We start from the raw sequence: 15,933 nt of genomic DNA on the forward strand, positions 1-15,933 counted from the left end.
CTTGATTTGCAGGGTATTAATTTCGGCCGGAGTTTACCCAATATTTGTTTTCGGATAGCAGTTACGAATTCTCGTATCATTAAAAAAAAAAAAAAAAAAAAAAAAAAAGTACACCCACATATATACATATGAATAGGTCCAACTCACCCCAGGACAAATGATAAGGATCAGCCTTATCATGCCAAGAAACTTACAAACAAGTTAAATAAAAAAAAAAAATTTGTAGGAAAGAACAATGACACAAATCAAATCAATCACTAAAATACATATGGCTACTTGATGTGATGATTACATAGAAATGTTTTTGTTTTAAAACAATTATAAAATAATAAAATCATTAATTGTACTTCCTCCGTTTTATAATAAAATATTTATTTTTTTTATTTTAGTATGTTTTCATAACAATGTATTCATTTTATTTTTTTTGTAACAGTACTATCTATCTAACGTTACAAATACTCTTACAATTTACAATATATTACACAAATATCATTACTTTTATATCACACATACCAATAAGATTATTTTAATCATTTTTACTTTATTCTTACTTACATTCCAATATAATACTAATATTTCTAAAATTACGTGCAAAAAGTAAATGAATATTTAATTATGGGACAGAGAGAGTATATCTTTGAAAAAAAATACTTTTTCCATCTCATATCTATTTATCTATTTATTTTTTACACGAAATTAAATAAAATAGAAATAAGTAAAATAATCTTATTAATGTTGTATGATATATAAAAATAATGACTGTAATATATTGTATCTGTAATGTTAAGTAGATAGTACAATTACTAAAAAAAAATAAAATGAATACTTTGTTATAAAACAGATTAAAATGGATAAATAGATAGCTTGTTAAGAGACGGATAAAGTATAAATATTTATATAGTTTTTAAAAAATTAATATTGATAAATAGTGTTCAAAATATTCAAAAATATCTAACATAACTTTTAAGATAAATGATTTCTTTGTAAACTAACACTTTGTTCGCCCAAATAATTTTTGTATTGCGATTTCATAAAAATAATAATAAATAATACAAAATATTTTTACAAAAATTAAAAAGTAAAAAAATAAATAAAATAAATCAAATACTTATTAAGAAAAGTCAAAAATCATATTTTCAATTTGAAATACCCATTTCGTCCAAATAAAAAATATATATTTATTTTTGGCGTGGAGTTTAAAAAATAATAATATTTTAATTATAGTAAGCAGGTATAAATAGTGTAATAACATTTTTATCCTTATTGTTTTTTGTATAAAAATAATAATATAATATAAAATAAGAATATTAGTAAAAAAAAAAAAAAAATGAGATATGTAATGAAATTATTACTTTGTATTTGAACGTTTCAAAATAAAAATATGTATACTTTCTAGCTGCTGGACATAATGAGGAATATATTTTATATTTTCGGCATAATTTTTCGTACAACACACCAAAAATCAATTTACTCAATTATTCGACAAATTTAAGGAACCATCCATCACCCATATTAAAGTCCCCAACCTTCTTACACAATTGCTACCGAATCCAAAACCATGGCAGAAACCGTCGTAATATTCCTCCCTCTCCCCTGCCAAAGCCACTTAAACCAGCTCCTCCGCCTCGCCGCCGCCGTCGCCGCCCGCGGCCTCCCCGTCCACTATCTCGGCACCGCCACCCACAACCGCCAGGCCCGCCACCGCTACCCCAATCAAATCCCGCCGTCCATCCAATTCCACGATCTCCCCTCTCCTCCAATCCCCGCCGTCGATCCCGACCCGTACGCCGCCGACAAAACCCCCCTCCACCTCTCCGCCGCCGCCGCCGCCTACATGAGCCTACAACAACCCCTCGCCGCCTTCGTCACCGCCGTGCTTTCCTCCACGCCGCGGCGGCGCGCCGTCGTTATCTACGACCGGATGCTGGCGGAGACAGCCCGGCCGGCGGTTCTGGTCTCCGGCGCCGACGGCTACGCCTTCAACTGCCTGTCGGCGTTCAATCTTTTCCACATACTTTGGGAGGTCGCTGGAAAGCCTTTCCAGGTCCCCGGAGCGGCGCTCCCGGACCTCCCGCCGATGGAGGTCCTGATTCCCGGCGCGGCGGCGCTGGGTTTCATGGCTTCTAGAAGCATCCAGGAAAGGGCAGGAGATATTCACAACACTATAAGATTGATCGACGCCGATTATATTGATCTTTTTTCGCGGGAAGAAATTAGCGGGAAGGATAAGGAGCAGTGGGCGCTGTGGCCAATCGTGACCGTCCGTGATGGATCTCATCCGGCGGTTGGTAATCATTGCCTGGAATGGCTTGACCGGCAGCCGCCGCGATCGGTGATGTTGATATATATAGTATTTGATTTTATTAATATTGTTTAATTACATTATCATCATTGTTCGAATAAAAAATAGACATATTTTGGTATTAAAAATCTATGAATAATGCACACTTTTCTATTTGATAAATATTTAAATAATTCATAATTTAAGATAAAATAAATATTTCATTTTTTGGGGATAATTATGCTCTTTTATTTGTTATAAAAATTAATAAATAATACTTCTTTATGGTAAAATTATACTATTTCCGATCTTATTTATTTTTTGTGTATTAATATTTAAATATTAATTATTAAATAAAAATATAGTATAAATTAAAAGAAAATAATAAAAATATTTATATTAGTGTTTTATAATATTATTATAATAATATGTGTGCTAAAAATTATATAAATATAAAAATATTTTTAATATTAAGTACAATGACTCAAATGAGACTCTTAGAACCTGACGAACGGAAATATAAATTTAACTGGACATAAAGATTAAAAAATAATTACATTTTAATATTAAAATTGAGTAAATAAAAATAAAAATAAAAATGTTACCAAAAAAAAATTATAAAAAGCAAACAAATTAAAAATATGTTTTTTATTATGATTGAAAAAAAAATAAAAAATCATAGATATTAACAATGGATGAAGTATTTTAGGGTGTCTTTGTTTGAAGGTTAAAAAGTAGTATTTTAGGGTGTGTTTGTTTGAAAGTTTAGATTTTAAGTTGAAATTTGAATAATAAAAATTTTAAGTTTGAACAGTGGTACGATGTTATATTTTAATTGTAAAATTAATTTTTAATATAATATAAAAAAATATAAAATAATTTTTTAATTTGATGTTTTGAGGAAAAAAAAATTGATTACTAATAGATTTCTGCGAAAATCCCATAATCCGTCTTTATAACATATAAATTCTTTTAAATTTAACAGGTGATTTACGTTTCGTTCGGGACGACAGTTTCACTGACTGAGGAGGAGGCGGGGGAGATCGCGGCGGGGCTCGAATTAAGCGGCCGGAGGTTTTTGTGGGTATTAAGGGACGCCGACGGATCGGACATCTTTTCGGGCGGGAGGCGTAGAATCGGGCTGCCGGAAGGTTTCGAAGAACGGGTTTCCGGCAGGGGACTGGTGGTGCGGGAATGGGCGGCGCAGGTGGAGATATTAGGGCACGGCGCGACGGCGGGGTTCGTGACGCACTGCGGGTGGAATTCATGTCTGGAGAGCCTGGCGGCGGGAGTGGCGGTGGTGGCGTGGCCGATGCACTCCGATCAGCCGCTAAATGCGATGTTTCTGACGGAGGTTTTAAAAATGGGGATTCCGGTGAAGGATTTGGAGAAGAGGGAGGAGCCGGTGACGGCGGAGATGGTGGGAAGGGCGGTGGAGCGGCTGATGGGGTCGCCGGAGGGGGACGCGATCCGGCGGCGGGCGGCGGAGGTGGGCGGCGCTGTTAGGAAGGCGGCGGAGGAAGGCGGGGAAGTTTGGTTGGAGATGGAAAGGTTTATTCGTCATATAAGAAGATAAAGTGGAATTTGAAAAAGTTAAATTTATAATAAAATGCTTATTTATTATTATTATTATTATTTATTTATTTATTTATATCAGTTAACAATAAATATATTTTGCTATTTACAACGTCCTTTACAAATGGATCGACTTTTGAGTTGAAATTTTTAAAATATGAATGAAACTATTCAATTTTAATTTGACATATTTATCACTGTGTCAAGTTTGCAATTATTGTATACATAATTTGGTCAAATTCACAAAGGATTTCAACCCAAAAATAAGATGCTTATGAAATAAAGTGTTTTTAAATTAAATTTATTATTTTATTTTTAATAATAATAATAATAATAATAAATACAATACTATAATATATTATAAAAATAATTAATCTATATATATTATATTTTTAAAAAATTAAAAAAATATAATTATATTATTATTTTTAATTTATATATCACAAATTAAAATTTAAGATTATAATTGAGATACCAAATTTAAATAGAAGTATATAATTTTTTTAATTATGCTAAAATTATTAAATATAAATTTTAAAATTTTAAAATAAATTGAAAAATATAAATAATTTAATACTCTATTATATTTTAATTTTATTTTTAATATATATTTTCTTTAAATTAAAATTTAAAAATATAAATAATTAAATTTTATAAATATATTTTCTATACTTTTATTTAAAATATTTAAATATAATTTTAAAATTTTGAAAATATATATAGTATATAATTTTTATAGAAAATATAATTATATTAACATTATATCTTTTTAAATAATTTTAACCGTTTAAAAACACTTACAACTCTATTTACATTCAAACATATTTTTTTTTTATGAAAAATCTGTTTTTATAATAATTCATCCAAATACAAAATCAATGTGATTCTACTTTTGACATGCTTCTGTTTTTGGTTTCTACTTATTTTTTAAGTCAATTCAAACAGGCCGTTAGTCAACTATAATAAATTTTTAGTTTTTTTACTTTTATCTATATTATATCTCAATATAATATTAATATTTCTAAAACTTCGTGAAAGATACAAACAGATAGATAGATATGAGACGAATGTTGTATGTTGTATCATAAACATGTTATGATAGTATATTACCTATGTCCGTCTTTAAGGATTATATTTATATTTTGCGTCATTGTAGTTAACATTAAAAATATTCTTATATTCGTATTTTTTTTGTACAAATATTGTCATATTAGTATTATAGTACACTAATAGAAATATTTTTGTCATTTTTCTTTAATTTGTACTATATTGTGATATAATAATTAATATTCAAATATCAATATATAAAAGTAAATGTGGCCTTAAAGTTGAACGGAGAGAGTATAATACTCCCTTCGTCCCGTTGGAAGGGTGGTGTTTGTTTTTTGCACGTAGATTTTTGAATATTAGTATTATATTGGATTGTAGTAAAAAAGACAAAAATACCTCTATTAGTATGGTGTAATATAAAAGTAATGGCATTTGTGTAATATATTGTAAGTTGAAAGGGTATTTATTATGTTAAATAGGTAGTACAATTACTAAATTAGGAAATGATTACCATGATTTGAGACAGACGAAAGTAAAAAATGATAACTTTCCAATGAGACGGAGGGAGTATATATTGTGATATGTTGACCATATCAAATCACCGAATCTACAACCATCATATTATAGTTATGTCGATACATATCATATATTAATACAACGCAATATATGATATATATGTGACATCCTAAGTTGTTTCAAGAATAATTATATTACATTCTCTGTCTCATTTAATTTGTTTATTTTAGCCGAGACACGAAGTTTTAGGTATTATATAATTAGTAGGTAATTAAAAAATATATTAGTAAAATTAATTATGATATAATAAAAATAATTATAACTTATAAAATATAAAATTGCTTAAAACGTAAAAATGTGAAACAAAAAATGAATAATTTAGGGAAGACGAAGACAGAATATATATCATTATTAACGTAGGGAATATTGGGCCGAATTAATACACGTATTTTAATGTTATATAAAAATATATACATATATATCAACGAAGCATATAAATTTTGAATTCATAAATTTTATTCACATATTTTATCAATAAAAATTAAAAACAAACATATCCTTTCTCTGTATAAAGAGTGTAAGAAACTTCACGTGTTTTCTGTCGAATTAAAATCCTCTCAGAGCTTTACACAAACCCTCCAATGGCGAACTCCGGCGACCACCAATCAACCGCCGCCGCCTCCGCCGCCGGAGACGGCATCGCCGTCATAATCGTCCCATTTCCGGCGCAGGGCCACCTCAACCAAATGCTCCAGCTCGCCTGCCTCATCGCCTCCTACGGCGGCGCCACCGTCCACTACGCCGCCGCCGCCGTCCACAACCGCCAGGCCCGCCTCCGCATCAACGCCCTCAGCCCCGCCGCCGTCGCCGCCGTCAAATTCCACGACCTCCCAACCCCGCCGTTCCCGTCGCCGCCGCCGAACCCGGCGGCGCCGTCCAAATTCCCCTGCCAGCTCCAGCCGGCGTGGGACGCCAGCCTCAGCCTCCGCCGCCCGATGGCGGAGTTCATCCGCGCCACCGCCGCCGTCCACCGCCGCGCCGTCGTCATCCACGACTCCCTCATCGCCGTCCTCGTCCAGGACGCCGTCGCCATCCCCAACGCAGAGACCTACGCCTTCAACTGCCTCTCCGCCTTCTGCCAGGCCAAAATGAACTTCGAACTCGCCGGAAAACCGTTCCCCCGCCGCGGCCTGAAAGAACTTCCGGCGGTGACGGACTGCATCTCCGGCGACCTGGCGGCGTTCATCGGCCTCCAGGAGGAGGCCCTCCGCCGTAGATCTGGAGATATTTACAATACCTCCAGATTGATCGAACCTTTTTACATGGATCTCCTCGACCGCGACGCCGAGGAGGAGGAACAGAGCCACCACCGCCGCCGCCGGAAAAATTGGGCCATCGGACCTATCATCCCCGCCGACCTCCACACGGCGGCGCAAAATTTTTCCGGCCGACGACATGATTGCTTGTCTTGGCTCGACAAACAGGTGCGTCCATTTTTAGTCTCCGTTACATTTTCTCAATTTTTTTTTTAATTTTTAAAAAAATATGGAAATTATATATTGCTTTTTGAATTTTCTCAAACAGATGAAAATATATATTTGAATTTTTGCAGAATAAAAAATAATACTAGCTCCTTCCCACATTGGGTGTCCTAGTCACCGTACATAAATAATTAGTAGATAATTAAGAATATATTAGTGAAAATAATTAATTTATAATATAAATCATTATAAATTAATATTAAAATAACTAATCAGTTTCATTAAAATTTTAAAAAATAATTAGAAAATTTAAAATAAAATTAAGATTGGTAATCATTTTTTTTAAAAAAAAAATGAAACGTAAGACAAACGAATAGAAACGGCAACATAAACATAATAAATGAGACGAAATGAGTAATATTTTATTAATTAATAAAATGTGTAAAATTATTTTAATCATTATATATATAAATATAATGTTATATTTATAATTTAAATAAATATTTTAATATTAATATACAGTTATTTTTATTTAAATAAGTATTTTGAATAAGACAAGCAAAATTATGAAATAGACTGACGGCTACCATTGAATTTAAAATTCAACAGCGTGCTAAATAGTATATTGTGTGTTATTTGTTGGTACACAATATTATTATACAATGTGTGCTATTTGTATATATTATATGTACTGATTTAAAAAAAAAAAAAAAGTCTAAAATCAGCAATGTAACAATTTTTATGAAATAAATTACTACTCCCTGCGTCTCATATAAAACACCTCTTTTTTTTCATTTCGGTTTCTTTACATAATTTGTCTTTTTTTGAAAATATAACTATATATTTTAATCATATTTAAAATTTTATAATTTTAATTTTTAAATTTAAATTTAAATTTATTTTTACTAATAATTTTAAAATTACTTACTAATTATATTTTATCTATTTTTTTTATCTACACTTGATAGGGACAATTTGCCCTTGACAAAGGAATATAATTTTTAAAAAATCTAAAAAAATTTGATTCGGACTTGTGACTGTGAAGTTACGGGTTCAAACCTCCGACGCTTCAGGTCACCTGCCATACATGGTTCGTCTAATGTGACTTTTTTGTCGAGCCTGATTTGCAAAGTATTAGGTTCGGTCGGCGTTTACCCAATGCGCACTTTCGGGTAGCGGCTGCGAGTTCCAAATATAAAAAAAAAAAAAAAAAAAAAAAAAATCTAAAAATTTATATTTGATAGTGTTTTTAAAAAAATATATATATAAATATAAAAATATGGTAAAAGAGTAAAAGACCAGACAACCTTAATAGTAAATGATTTGAACAACCGCAGGAGCCGAAGTCAGTTATCTACGTCACATTCGGGACGACGACGTCATTATCCGACGAGGAAATCTCCGAATTGGCGGCGGGATTAGAAAGAAGCGGCCACAAGTTCATTTGGGTGCTGCGCGACGCCGACAAGGCCAACATCTTCGACGGCGCCGATGTCCGGCGAACCCTTCTGCCGGCGGGCTACGAGGAGCGCCTTTCCGGGAGAGCCATCGTGGTCCGGGACTGGGCTCCTCAGCCGGAGATCCTGGCCCACAGGTCCACCGGCGGCTTCATGACCCACTGCGGCTGGAACTCGTGCCTCGAGAGCCTCACGCGCGGCGTGCCCATGGCGGCGTGGCCGATGCACTCCGACCAGCCGGCTAACGCGCTGATGGTCACGGAGGTCCTGGGAGCCGGGGTCCTGGTCCGGGAGTACACGGCGGAGCCGGCGGTGGTGAGGGCGCCGACGGTGGAGGCGGCGGTGAGAAGGCTGATGGAGTCGGAGGAAGGAAGGGCGGCCAGGAAACGGGCGGAGGAATGGGCGGAGAAGCTGCGGCGGGCGACGGAGGACGGCGGCGCTTCTCGCCGGGAATTGGAGGCGTTTTTGGCGCACATTTACCGCCCCGGCGAGGCGGATCCCGGCGCCGCCGCCGCCGGAGCTCCCGGACCGGCCTTGTTTGACGTTTCTGCTAATGGTGGGGTGTAATTTGTGAGGTTTTGAAAATTTAATTAGTGTTTGGTTATTTGGTAATAATTATTAATTAGTGATTTAAGTTTTTTTTAATTGCCATTTGTTGTAATAATAAATTGATATGTGTTGGACATCATAGGTTTGTTTTAGGATTTGAATGTTTTATTTATTTACTTAAAAAAATTAGGGTTTGGTTATTTGGTAATAATTATTGGCTTTGTTCACCCAAGCCAATTTTTGAACTGTGATTTCATAAGAAATACTTTGTCATGCAAATATGTGTTTATTTATTCGGGTACGAATTTTAAATAAAATGAGTAATAATTATCATTTTTTTATAGTAAAAAAATACAAAAATATTCTTGCTCTTTAAGTAAAAAGGAAATAAAAATATTTTTTTATGGCAATTTAAAAATGAAAGTAAACATAAATTTGAATGATGGATAAAATAATAAAAAATATAAAATAAAGTAAAAAACTTAAGGGTGTGTTTGTTTGGGGGATTTTCTCCAAACTTTACTACTCATTCCATTTTTTTCCCCAAAAACATCAAATAAAATACCTATTTTTTATTTTTTATATCATAGTAAAAATCAATTTTACATTCAAAACATCACATCAACATATATTTATATCATATCATACAACTATTTATATTCAAATTTTTTATTTAAATCTCAATTCAACTTAAAATAATGCTCCGTATTATATTTTATCTTATTAACACAATTGTTAATACCTCACATAAAAAATAATCTATTCAAAAATATTGGATGAAGAGAGTCATTAATTACTTATTTGAGTTTCTTATTGGGTATTTGTTGTAATAATAAATTATTGTATATTATAATAATTAATAATCAAATATCAACATGTTAAAAATAAATAAGAGATGTAGTATTAATAATGTAAAAGTAAAACTAAAATTTATAGTTTTGTGTTCTAATTTAAATAGCTCTTACTATATATATATATATATATATATGTTTTCTTAAAAGATGGATTACATAAAAAAAACTAAGAATAATAATAAAAAAAAAAAAATTATATACATATAATATTATTATAAACACGTATGGGTTGTATTGTCATTTTCAAATTCATTTAGAGAATTATAACGCATAGTTACGGGACAAAAAGAATATATACAACACATAATAAAAGTACGTGTTATTTGTTTATATTTTATAACTCTGAATATACAGTGTGCTGTCAGCTAGGGGTGTGAATTCGTATTCCCAGTCGTGTTCGTATCGGGTTGAGTCATGGGGTAAACAAAAAAACTGTCAATCCGAACTCGACCTGAACCCGAAATTTGACATGAAACCGTAGAGCCGAACATGATACGAATTCTTTCAGGTCGGATTCAGGTTGACCTGAATTAGTTTCAAGTCACTCGAAATCCGAACAAACCCTACACGAGACAGACTCAAAATTTTTTTTTTAAAAAAAAATTAACCTAAAAAAGTTCATTTTTATTTTTATTTTTTATATTTAAAATAATATAAAATTTATAAATTAAAATAATAACAATAAACAATTACATGTCAACCCGAAACACAAAACCCGAAACCTGACTTGATTTTTATATTTCGGGTTATTAGGTCGATCCAAACACGATACAAAATTTTTTTGTTTAGAGTTTGGATCGACCTGACTTTTTGCAAACCCGAAATAACCAAGCCCGAATCTGAAAATTTTCAGATCTAACAAGTTTGAATTTTCGGATTGGGTTTAATTTTGTCATCCCTGTTGTCAGCATAGTGAAATTCAGCACCCTGGTCTTTATAATCCAAATTAGAAAAGACAATTGATCGATTCATGTTGAATTGAAAATTTATTAATGGACGAAATTATTCAATTTTAATCCGATTAGTTTATTTCAGTATCAAGTTTGTGTTGATAATATACATAATTTGGTTAATTATTAATGTAGTGAATATTGGCCCGAATTAAGACACGTATTTCTTGTTATATAAATATATATATATATATCAACGAAGCATATAATTTTTGAATTCATAAATTTTATTCACATATAGTATTTTATTAATAAAAATAAAAACCAACACATCCTTTCTCTTTATAAAGAGTGTAAGAAACTTCACGTGTTTTCTGTCGAATCAAAAAACCCTCTCAGAGCTTTACACAAACCCTCCAATGACAAACTCCGGCGACCACCAATCAACCACCGCCGCCGCCTCCGCCGCCGGCGACGGCATCGCCGTCATAATCGTCCCATTTCCGGCGCAGGGCCACCTCAACCAAATGCTCCAGCTCGCCTGCCTCATCGCCTCCTACGGCGGCGCCACCGTCCACTACGCCGCCGCCGCCGTCGCCGCCGTCAAATTCCACGACCTCCCAACCCCGCCGTTCCCGTCGCCGCCGCCGAACCCGGCGGCGCCGTCCAAATTCCCCTGCCAGCTCCAGCCGGCGTGGGACGCCAGCCTCAGCCTCCGCCGCCCGATGGCGGAGTTCATCCGCGCCACCGCCGCCGTCCACCGCCGCGCCGTCGTCATCCACGACTCCCTCATCGCCGTCCTCGTCCAGGACGCCGCCGCCGTCCCCAACGCCGAGACCTACGCCTTCAACTGCCTCTCCGCCTTCTGCCAGGCAAAAATGAACTTCGAACTCGCCGGAAAACCGTTCCCCCGCCGCGGCCTGAAAGAACTTCCGGCGGTGACGGACTGCATCTCCGGCGACCTGGCGGCGTTCATCGGCCTCCAGGAGGAGGCCCTCCGCCGTAGATCTGGAGATATTTACAATACCTCCAGATTGATCGAACCTTTTTACATGGATCTCCTCGACCGCGACGCCGAGGAAGAGGAACAGAGCCACTGCCGCCGCCGCCGGAAAAATTGGGCCATCGGACCTATCATCCCCGCCGACCTCCACACGGCGGCGCAAAATTTTTCCGGCCGACGACATGAATGCTTGTCTTGGCTCGACAAACAGGTGCATCCATTTTACATTTTCTCCATTTCTCTTTTTTTAAAAATATGAAAACTATATATTTCTTTATAAACTTTCTTTACATTTGAATTTTTATAATAAATTAAAAATAATAATATTTTATTAGTTAATAAAAAATTTGTTAAATAATGATGTATTTATAATTTATGCAAATATTTTAATATTAATATACGATTACTTTTATTATAATAGAATATAAATACTTTGAATAAGACAGACAAAAATATGAAATCGAAAGATAGCTATAATGCTGAATTTAAAATTTAATATGAATAGCTTATCTTGTGTTGTTTGACAGGATATACTATTATTACAAATAACACATTGTAAATGTTAATATAATATAAATACACTACTTCATCCTTTCCATAAGAAGAACACCGTTTGTATTTTACACGAAGATTTTTGAATATTAATATTATATTAGTTTATAGTAAAAAGACAAAAATGTCCCTATTAGTATGATGTGTTATAAAAGTAACGATATTCGTGTAATATATTGTAAGTTGTAAGGGTATTTATTATGTTAGGTAGATAATACATTTACTAAATTATAAAATAGTACCCTTGTTTTGGGATAGAGAAAAATAGAAAATTGTATACTTCTTATGGGAGAGAGGGAGTATATGAAATAATAGTGCATGTCATAGTCTCATATTAGGGGTGGACAAGGTTCGGATATTTGCAAATATACAGGTATTTGATATCCGAATCGAACCGAACAAATACCCGAAATCGTAAACCGTATCCGAACCGAAAATTTTTGTTAACCGAATCTTTGGTTAACCGAAATTAAAAAAATAATATATTAAAAAATAATTTAAATTCTAATTGAATCAAAATATTTGCAAATATTTCAAATATTCATTTCAAATACCCGAACCGAATATAATATTAATATAAAATTTAAAATATAATAATATAAATATATTCGGTTCGGAACCGAAAAATATCAAAAATCGAAAGCGAACTGAACCGAACAAATATCAAATATGCAGTATTTGTATTCCAACCGAATTTACTGAGTTAACTGAAATTTCAGTTTGGTTCAGTTATGTTCAGCGGTTCGAAGGTTCGGTTCATTTTTTTTTGCCAACCCCTATCTCATGCAACACACAACAATTGATTTTAGCATATGACATACTCTTATACAACATATTCGAAATTCTATACAAACAAGACATGATTATATTACACACAGTAGTATATAATATGAACGTGTATTTTTCGTATATATTATGCGTACTTAGTTTTCCGATCCAAATCAGCACCGTAATTATTCTCATAAAATATATTATCACTCTCTCTGTTTTACATAAAATATCCACCTTTTTCATTTCGCCCATCTTATATAATTTTTTTTCATCTTTTTAAAAATATAATTATATACCTTAATTATATTTTAAATTTTATAATTTTAATTAATTTTTTTTAAGTACAATAGTATTAAAAATTTTAAAAATTCAATTTGATATTTTTTTTATATAAACAAAAAAAATCTGGTAAAAGACTTTAAGAAATGATTTGAACAACCGCAGGAGCCGAAGTCAGTTATCTACGTCACATTCGGGACGACGACGTCATTATCCGACGAGGAAATCTCCGAATTGGCGGCGGGATTAGAAAGAAGCGGCCACAAGTTCATTTGGGTGCTGCGCGACGCCGACAAGGCCAACATCTTCGACGGCGCCGATGTCCGGCGAACCCTTCTGCCGGCGGGCTACGAGGAGCGACTTTCCGGGAGAGCCATCGTGGTTCGGGACTGGGCTCCTCAGCCGGAGATCCTGGCCCACAGGTCCACCGGCGGCTTCATGACCCACTGCGGCTGGAACTCGTGCCTCGAGAGCCTCACGCGCGGCGTGCCCATGGCGGCGTGGCCGATGCACTCCGACCAGCCGGCTAACGCGCTGATGGTCACGGAGGTCCTGGGAGCCGGGTTCCTGGTCCGGGAGTACACGGCGGAGGCGGCGGTGGTGAGGGCGCCGACGGTGGAGGCGGCGGTGAGAAGGCTGATGGAGTCGGAGGAAGGAAGGGCGGCCAGGAAACGGGCGGAGGAATGGGCGGAGAAGCTGCGGCGGGCGACGGAGGACGGCGGCGCTTCTCGCCGGGAATTGGAGGCGTTTTTGGCGCACATTTACCGCCCCGGCGAGGCGGCTCCCGGCGGTGCCGCCGCCGGAGCTCCGGGACCGGCTTGGTGTGAGGTTTCTGCTAATGGTGGGGTGTAATTTGTGAGGTTTTAGATATTTTAATTGGGGTTTGGTTATTTGGTAATAATTATTAGTAATTCGTGTTTTTTTATTGGCATTTGTTGTAATAATAAATTGATAATCCTTCCCCCACGTAATTTATCTTTATTTTTTATTTTCGTTCGTCCCACGTAATTTGTCATTTTCATTTTTAAAATATAATTATCCACTTTAATCGCATTTTAAGTTTTAAATTTTATAATTTTTTTTAATTTTAATTAAACTATTTACTTATTTTAATCTTAATTTATAGTTATTTTTACTAAATAATAATTATTCATATTAATACATTTCATAATTACTTACTAATTATATTTTACTTAAATTCTCATAACTACGGTAAACCGACGAGAGGAGTATGTGTTAACGACATGATAGGTTTAGGATTCTGAGTGTTTTATTTATTTATTTAAATAAATTAGGGTTAGGTTATTTGGTAATAATTATTGCTCCGTTCACCCAAACTAATTTTGAATTTTCATTCCATAACTACTAATAAAAAATATAAGAAAAAGTAAAAATAATTTAAATACTTACTAAAAAAAATTAAAAAATCACATATTCAACTTAAAATAATACTTTCTCCGTTCGCCTATAAGAGTCACATTTACTTTTTACGTCATTATATTTAACATTAAAACTATATTTATATTTGCATAATTTTTTATAAAAATTTTCTTCTATAACTATTATAAGACACTAATTGAAGTATTTTTTCAATTTTTTTTAATTTATATTAAATTTTGATATAATAATTAATATTTAAAAATAAACATGTAAAAAATAAATAAAATTTTTAAAGGGAACGAAGGTAATATTATTTATTATCTTTTTGACATAATTACTAATATCTCACATAAAAGATCAATCTATCAAAAATATATTGGGACCAATGGAGTCATTGATTACTTATTTGAGTTTTTTATTGGGTATTTGTTGTAATAATAAAATATTGTGTGTTATGACATATTAATTTATTTTGTTTGTTTTAGGATTTAATTTAATATTTTATTTGAATTTTATTTAAATAATGAATATGGTTTTTTTATATTGTTGGTTTGAGTGTTTTTTAAAGAATAGAAAAATAATATATTTATGTCAAATTATTGATTTTTTTTTATAATGAATAAAGTATGTATTTGTGTGAATGTATATATATATACTTTTTTATATTTTCTTATAATATTAGTTGTAATAAAAAGGAATATGGCTCTATTTGTTTGTGAATTTTACATAAAATTTTACTGTTTATTAATATTTTTCAAAAAAATTCAAACCAAACATATATTGTTTTATATTCCCTTTCCATATTTTTTATCCAATATATTTATTTCTATTGTCCAATTTTATTTGTTTTTTTAAGTGATATAATTATACATTTTAATTATATTTAATATTTTATAATTTTTTTATTTAAATTATACTATTTAGTTATTTTAATTTTAATAGATAAATAATTTTATTACACAATAATTATTTTAATAATATATTTTTTAATTACTTATTGTGTTTGTTTGAAGGATTTTGGTGGATTTCCACTATTAATCCAATTTTTTTCCCCCAAAAACATCAAATCAAACACCTATTTTTCATTTTTTATATTATACTAAAAATCAATTTTACATTCAAAACATCACATCAAACCCTATTTATATCACATCATACAACTATTCAAATTCAAAATTTTTACTATTCAAATCCCAACTCAAAATTCAAACCCCCAAACAAACACACCTATATTCTAACTCTATATCTACAGTAAATTGAACATAAATGAACGGTCAGAGTATATTATATAATAC

The 15,933-nt window shown here is 33.4% G+C and overlaps 3 protein-coding genes across 3 annotated transcripts; all 3 read left to right on the forward strand.

Annotated features, from left to right (window-relative positions):
• The first annotated feature begins 1,378 nt into the window (after positions 1-1,378).
• Positions 1,379-3,907, forward strand: LOC127256807 (zeatin O-glucosyltransferase-like). Its single transcript, XM_051283014.1, has 2 exons — positions 1,379-2,332; positions 3,267-3,907. Exons 1-2 carry the CDS (start codon positions 1,559-1,561, stop codon positions 3,855-3,857), a joined length of 1,365 nt encoding a protein of 454 aa, XP_051138971.1. The 5' UTR covers positions 1,379-1,558; the 3' UTR covers positions 3,858-3,907.
• A 2,085-nt stretch (positions 3,908-5,992) lies between these two features.
• LOC127256783 (zeatin O-xylosyltransferase-like) lies at positions 5,993-9,133 on the forward strand. The gene is made up of 2 exons (XM_051282975.1): positions 5,993-6,906; positions 8,241-9,133. Exons 1-2 carry the CDS (start codon positions 6,064-6,066, stop codon positions 8,925-8,927), a joined length of 1,530 nt encoding a protein of 509 aa, XP_051138932.1. The 5' UTR covers positions 5,993-6,063; the 3' UTR covers positions 8,928-9,133.
• A 1,888-nt stretch (positions 9,134-11,021) lies between these two features.
• LOC127256784 (zeatin O-xylosyltransferase-like) lies at positions 11,022-14,311 on the forward strand. Its single transcript, XM_051282976.1, has 2 exons — positions 11,022-11,867; positions 13,424-14,311. The coding sequence occupies exons 1-2, from the start codon at positions 11,073-11,075 to the stop codon at positions 14,108-14,110; spliced, it is 1,482 nt and encodes a 493-aa protein (XP_051138933.1). The 5' UTR covers positions 11,022-11,072; the 3' UTR covers positions 14,111-14,311.
• The last annotated feature ends 1,622 nt before the right edge of the window (positions 14,312-15,933 follow it).

The sequence above is a fragment of the Andrographis paniculata genome, unplaced genomic scaffold (assembly GCF_009805555.1).
Source record: "Andrographis paniculata isolate CXL003 unplaced genomic scaffold, ASM980555v1 Contig56END, whole genome shotgun sequence".
Classification (NCBI taxonomy): domain Eukaryota; kingdom Viridiplantae; phylum Streptophyta; class Magnoliopsida; order Lamiales; family Acanthaceae; genus Andrographis; species Andrographis paniculata.

What these genes read in the sequence shown, in the direction of transcription:
- LOC127256807 (XM_051283014.1), top strand. Translation starts at nt 1,559, where the DNA reads ATGGCAGAAACCGTCGTAATATTCCTCCCTCTCCCCTGCCAAAGCCAC. An exon ending in ACCGGCAGCCGCCGCGATCG is followed by an intron (nt 2,333 to 3,266) that starts GTGATGTTGATA and finishes TAAATTTAACAG; the next exon opens with GTGATTTACGTTTCGTTCGG.
- LOC127256783 (XM_051282975.1), top strand. Translation starts at nt 6,064, where the DNA reads ATGGCGAACTCCGGCGACCACCAATCAACCGCCGCCGCCTCCGCCGCC. An exon ending in TGTCTTGGCTCGACAAACAG is followed by an intron (nt 6,907 to 8,240) that starts GTGCGTCCATTT and finishes GAACAACCGCAG; the next exon opens with GAGCCGAAGTCAGTTATCTA.
- LOC127256784 (XM_051282976.1), top strand. Translation starts at nt 11,073, where the DNA reads ATGACAAACTCCGGCGACCACCAATCAACCACCGCCGCCGCCTCCGCC. An exon ending in TGTCTTGGCTCGACAAACAG is followed by an intron (nt 11,868 to 13,423) that starts GTGCATCCATTT and finishes GAACAACCGCAG; the next exon opens with GAGCCGAAGTCAGTTATCTA.